At 43.3% G+C, this 6,648-nt stretch overlaps 1 protein-coding gene across 1 annotated transcript; it reads left to right on the forward strand.

Annotated features, from left to right (window-relative positions):
* Window positions 1–358: 358 nt before the first annotated feature.
* fam167b (family with sequence similarity 167 member B) lies at window positions 359–3,332 on the forward strand. The gene is made up of 2 exons (XM_041846945.2): window positions 359–816; window positions 1,451–3,332. The coding sequence occupies exons 1-2, from the start codon at window positions 496–498 to the stop codon at window positions 1,712–1,714; spliced, it is 585 nt and encodes a 194-aa protein (XP_041702879.1). The 5' UTR covers window positions 359–495; the 3' UTR covers window positions 1,715–3,332.
* The last annotated feature ends 3,316 nt before the right edge of the window (window positions 3,333–6,648 follow it).

Consider the following 6,648-nt stretch of genomic DNA (forward strand, 5'->3'; position numbering starts at 1 on the left):
AATACTTTCTAGTCACCAAAGTACAGGAGCATGTCTTTAACATAATACGTTTAAGAGATATGGCTAAATCAATTTCACTTTTATCCCATTGCCACTTTAGTGTTTGTGGAATTTAGGGGGGGAATTATACAAAACCTTTTAACCATTGCCATGTCAAATCATTGCATTCCAATGTTAAAAGTTGCACCTGAGTGCTGCCATAAGTGGACACAGCTAACTATTTATTTCACCTTGGTGTGGTCAGATGGATAACTTGACGGAGGCTACTTGCATGAATGACACCCCTTCTCCATAATGGATATGGGCGGCCACTTCTGCTTCTCCTTATTACTCTATAAATAAAGAATCACCAGTTCACTCCAATCTAGAACTGGCAAGCCCACTGACAGAACACTTAATATGCTTCAAGAGACATATCGTGCTCTGTGAATAACTAATTCAAACGTTTCTGCAGCCTTTTAAGCATATCCTTTTCAAACGTCTAGTGCACTTGCAATGGATTTTAAAGAGCTGGGAGGTGAGGACAACTCCGACGGAGATACTGAGGGAGAAGCTGAGGATTTAAACAATGTGAAAGCACTTACCGAAAAACTAAAGTTACAAACCCGCAGACCATCCTACAATGAATGGCAGGAGCGCTTGCAGAGCCGACCGTGGAAGGAAAACCCAAGTGGTTCAGAAATTGGCCAAGAGACTGCAGAGAAATATGTGTACTTGCCTGAAATTATGCGGGATGAGAACTCAGATCTAACCATCCGCAACATCTGTGGCTTCGATACCATTGATGATGCGTTGGAATTTCTTAGGAAAGAGCTGGTGAGTGCACTTTTTTTGAATGCCGAAATTCAACATACCTACCCTTTTTTTTCTTCAATTCTGACACGGTTATTTGTACATTGACATGTTAGAAATGAATTAGGCTACACTATTTCTGCATGTCCTAGATATGTAGAATGAAACGAAAATATTATAGTACGAATGAATAAGACGCAGTGCAACTATTTGGTAAACGTACTTACCAGGTAGTTACACTGGTTTGGTTCGGCGGTCTTGTGCGTCCTCATGACGCACGTGCCAGAGCGTAGAGTGTCTGTGCCAGCCGCCACTGTTGTGTGACGGGGAGATTTATGGGAAATAATCGTGCTTTCACTGCTGAATTTTGCTTGAATGCCTGTCTGATTAGAGCATGACTTTGTGCTATCTTTGCATCCAAAATAATGTAAACATGCTAAAACAATAGGGACCTTCTGTTAATTTCAGAGCAGAAAAATCGCAAAATAGAAAGGCAAAATATTTTTCGCATAGATCATGTGTCAGTGTCATTACACATCAATGGCACCCACAAAATGCAAAAACCTAATCCAAGGGTCTGATTGCTAGAATTGTATATTTGATTACGGATTTCTCCCCATTCTCTCTCATCGCTCTCCTTTGTGCCTGTCATCCTCAGAGGGAGATGCGGTTCCAGGACAACTGTCTGGCTCGGCAGCTGATCCGTCTGCGTGTGGAGATCCACCGGCTGAAGGTGGAGCAGGTGTGTCACTGTCACAAGGAGATGCTGGACAACGCCACCTACGAGCTGGAGGAGTGTGGTGAGGAGTCTGACCTGCTCTGTGACATCCCCATGAAGGCTGCCTTTGCCCTCTCCACCCCCCTCAAACACCTTGGCCTCACCAAGATGAACATCAACTTCCGACGCTTCTCCCTCTGTTAAAACATATTCCACCCTGTGAGGATGGATTTACTGTATTAACACCTCTGTCTAATCTACGCAGGGTAATCAGGGGTGTTTCCACTGCAAATGTTTATGTTATGACACGAGAGGGAAGACGAATGGCTGGAAGAGTGTGCAGACAGTAATTAGCCAAGTGGGAGGAAATGGAAATGACTCCTTTGATCCGTGCCCCAGCCCTGACTTGAGATAGATAGATACAGGCCTCCATAGTAGAGCCCTGTAGGGGCACGACACAACCCCATTGCATAGCAGCACCTTTCTACTGTACCTCATGGAAGGTGCTGACTGATAGGTCAGAGTAGATAGACAGGGAAGATAGTGATGAGGTGTGGATCTGGGGTGGAGGTGGTGTGAGTCTGGATCACCATGCTGTCAGATCAATTGCACTGTACAAAAGCAATAGTTAAGATGACCTTCTGATAGAATGAAGAAGACTGCCATGATGGTGAACCCTACTGTAACTAGAGATGTCTCTTGAGAGTTGCACAGGGGAATTGTCTTTCTTCAGATGAAGAAACATCTATCACAGCGCTAACACTCACTAACATGAGTTCCATACTGTAATCCCAGTCCAGGAGGAAGTATGTATCAGACACTAGTCACATCACAAGGGACATGTTCCCAAACCCTGTTGACAGCCCAGGCCCTCCCCTCTGTGTTGGCAGAGTCCCAGACAGCAGTACACAGGAAGCTGGAGGTCACATTCCAGCATTCTGTTACCTCTTCTTCAGAGACCAAAAATAACAAGGTCCTCCATGTGGTCATGGCTTCAAGGATATGACATAATTAGAACCTATGCCCTATGTACTCCATGCATTTTATTTTCCATTAGATGATACAGATGTTGTAGGCCCAAAGTGACAGTGTTGTGTCAGATTATCAGGGTTGAGTTTAGATGTATTTAAAGATATCGTTCTCAGGAAGAGAGAAAGCAGGAGAAACTGAAAGTATCTTTGGGGAAATTTTGAACAGAATTTGGTGGGTTTTTATCGATATTTGCTGAAAAGTACCCAACAAAGTTTAAAACTTTGTTACAAAGTTGTAATACATCAAAATATAGATTTGTAAGTGCCTTATGTACAGAGTTTTCTCCTATATAATACAGGAATATGTTATGGTTATCATTTAATGTATGAGGGAAATATAAATGACTGGAGACAGAGCTGTTCTTTGAAGATGCTTGTTACATTTACATTTACGTCATTTAGCAGATGCTCTTATCCAGAGCAACTTACAAATGGGCTTGTTGTTAAAAGTTTTTTTGTTTGTTATTAACTCACATGTAAAAAGGCAACAAACTTGAAATTGAAAATAATGTTGTTTTTTGTTGTCTGCATGTCTGTCTATCCATTAGAGAACTGGGTAAATGACCTCCGTCATCACCTGAGACCTCCCTGAGTGCTCAGTTAGCTGTAACCTTTCACATCCTGAAATCCGATTAATGCACAGTTTCATCTTTCAACTGCATCAGCTATTTATATTTTTTAAATGATGTGGTGTAGGCTTAACTTATCAGAAAACACCTTAAAGGTCCAATGCAGCTGTTTTCTTTATCTCAATATCAAATAATTTTTGGGTAACAATTAAGTACCTTATGATGATTGTTTTAAATTAAAATGGTCAAAAAGAAACAAAAATACCTTAGCAAAGAGCAATTTCTCAAGCAATACTTTTGCTAGGACTGTCTGGAAGTGGTCTGAGTGGGGAGGGAAAACTGAAAACTCGCTGTTGTGGCAGAGAGGTTTGGAACTCTCTTTCTTATTGGTCTATTAACTAATTTATGGCCAGGTGATGTCACCAGGCAGGCCAAATCTCCATCCCACCAAAACAGGCTTACATTTCAGGAGGTCTTTTCAAACAGCTGTTACACTAAGAGGGCATTATCATAATTTTCACAATTTCACAGTATTATTCCAACCTCATAGTGTGAAAACATACATAAAACACAGGAAAATCACGTTTTTGACTGCAGTGGGCCTTTAAGGGGTACAAGCATAAATTGATGAATTCATAACCATGTCAAGTTGTCACCAATTATTGTACAAAATGGGTACATATAAAGGATGTGTGAAGTAGACGTGATATACTAGTTTATGAGATGACCTCATGTATGATGTGAGAGAAAGAGAGAACCAGGTCAATTGGAACCATTGTAATGAATGACATGATAAATAGAGGGTGCACAGGGCCTCAGGTAGTACCTTAAGGCCTGATCTTTCATTGGATATCCTCATGTAATGTCCTTTGTAGTGTGGCTTCTATTTCTAGTGTCTCTCACCTATGCTGTCACCAGTTTTCATAAAGTTCAACTGTCCTGCAGTTAAGATGGTTTTCTCTGACCTCACTCCCCTCATATGTACTGTTAATCAACTAATAAACTGATAGCCCTAAGTACGGTATATCGTGACTGTTTCATCATTTTTGAAAATCCTCCAGGCTAGGGTAGGCCTACTCAAGTTCATTTATTTTGTCTGTAATCAAATGACTGCAGTATTAACGCCCTCAAGTAACTATTGTGACACTGCATTGTGTGTCTGTAGGGAAGACAAATGTATTTTTTTGTCTATGTCTGTAGATTAGTTACGATACATAGAATAAATCTCACAGTGCAGCTTATGAAATATTGTAGTGTTTACTGACTTTATTGTAGTGTTTACTGACTGTCCCCTTAGGGAAATTATGTTTGCGGCATTATCTACACGTGATGGTTGTGTGCAATAAAATGCAAACACCACACAACTTAATGTAAAGTTTAATATTGCAAACTGCAGGCCAGCCCACTGGTCTTACTGACAAATAATACACTGGTCTTATTGACAAATAATACATAAGACTATTTAATATCACTATTTTAACCAAACATTCAAAAAATTATACATACTGTACATTTTCAGTTAAACAAAGATAGGGTGACAGTATCTTACCACTCTGATTTAATGCAGTAGACCATGATGCTTACGGAAAATAAAAAAAACTTAGCACAAAGCATTGTTTGGTTTTGAGAATACTGGTAAGCTCATCCACTCATCAGCAGCCAGATAACACCTGCATCATAGAGGATAGCACTAAAGTGACGGGGTTGGAAAATGTGTTTTACTGCACCTAGATACAGTGGCATTTTTCCTATTTTGTTGCCTTACAACCTGGAATTTAAATTGATTTTTGAGGGGTTTGTATCATTTGATTTACGCAACATGCCTACCACTTTGAAGATGCAAAATGGGGATGGTGTTCTCGGGGTGATGAGGGGTGTTGGGTTTGCGCCAGACATAGCGTTTTCCTTGATGGCCAAAAAGCTCAATTTTAGTCTCTTCTGACCAGAGTACCTTCTTCCATATGTTTAGGGAGTCTCCCACATGCCTTTTGGCGAACACCAAATGTGTTTGCTTATTTTTTTCTTTAAGCAATGGCTTTTTTTCTGGCCACTCTTCCGTAAAGCCCAGCTCTGTGGAGTGTACGGCTTAAAGTGGTCCTATGGACAGATACTCCAATCTCCGCTGTGGAGCTTTGCAGCTCCTTCAGGGTTATCTTTGGTCTCTTTGTTGCCTCTCTGATTAATGCCCTCCTTGCCTGGTCCGTGAGTTTTGGTGGGTGGCCCTCTCTTGGCAGGTTTGTTGTGGTGCCATGTTCTTTCCATTTTTTTATTATGGATTTAATGGTGCTCTGTGGGATATTTTTGTATAACCCAACCCTGATCTGTACTTCTCCACAACTTTGTCCCTGACCTGTTTGGAGAGCTCCTTGGTCTTCATGGTGCCGCTTGCTTGGTGGTGCCCCTTACGTAGTGGTGTTGCAGACTCTGGGGCCTTTCAGAACAGGTGTATATATACTGATATCATGTGACTGATCATGTGACACTTAGATTGCACACAGGTGGACTTTATTTAACTAATTATGTGACTTCTGAAGGTAATTGGTTGCACCAGATCTTATTTAGGGGCTTCATAGCAAAGGGGGTGAATACATATTGTCACGATCGTCTGGGTAAGGAGTAGTAGACCAAGGCGCAGCGTGTGAAATAAACATGACTTTATTTAATTAAAGCACGAAAACCAAAACAAAACACGACTCGTGAAGTCCACGGTAAAACATACCGACACGGAACAAAAACCCACAAACACAAGGTGAAAACACACAGTTTAAATATGGCTCCCAATCAGAGCTAACGAGCCAACAGCTGACACTCGTTACCTCTGATTGGGAGTCACTCAATACAAACAAGGAAAACAACCACATAGACAACCCAACCAAACAGAACACAACGAAACGAACACACCCTGGCTCAACATACAAAGTCCCGGAGCCAGAGCGTGATAGTACCCCCCCCTAAAGGCGCGGACTGCGACCGCGCCTCAAAACCCCAAACAGGGAGGGCTGGGTGGGCATTACTCCTCGGAGGCGGCTCCGGCTCCGGGCTTGACCACCACCCTTCTTCAATCCCCCCGTAGCGCCCCCGGTCCGATCTGACCCAGCTGGTAGGATCTGGACTGACGACACGCACCCCTGGCTTGGCGCGTGAGGCAGGAACGGACCGGACCTGGCCGACGATACGCACCCTAGGCTTGATGCGTGGATTCGGAACGGGCCTCACCAGGCTGACGACTCGCATCCCTGGCTTGGTGCGAGTAGCAGGAATGGGCTGGATCAGGCTGACGGCTCGCACCCTTGGCTTGGTGCGAGTAGCAGGGACGAGCTGAACCAGGCTGACAACTCGCACCCTTGGCTTGGTGCGAGTAGCAGGAACGGGCTGGACCAGGCCGACGACTCGTACCCCTGGCTTGGTGCGAGTAGCAGGAACGGGCTGAACCAGGCTGACGACTCGCACCCTTGGCTTGGTGCGAGTAGCAGGAACGGGCTGGACCAGGCTGACGACTCGCACCCTTGGCTTGGTGCGAGTAGCAGGAACAGGCTGG

This window comes from Coregonus clupeaformis, chromosome 25, assembly GCF_020615455.1.
Source record: "Coregonus clupeaformis isolate EN_2021a chromosome 25, ASM2061545v1, whole genome shotgun sequence".
NCBI classification, from domain to species: Eukaryota; Metazoa; Chordata; class Actinopteri; order Salmoniformes; family Salmonidae; genus Coregonus; species Coregonus clupeaformis.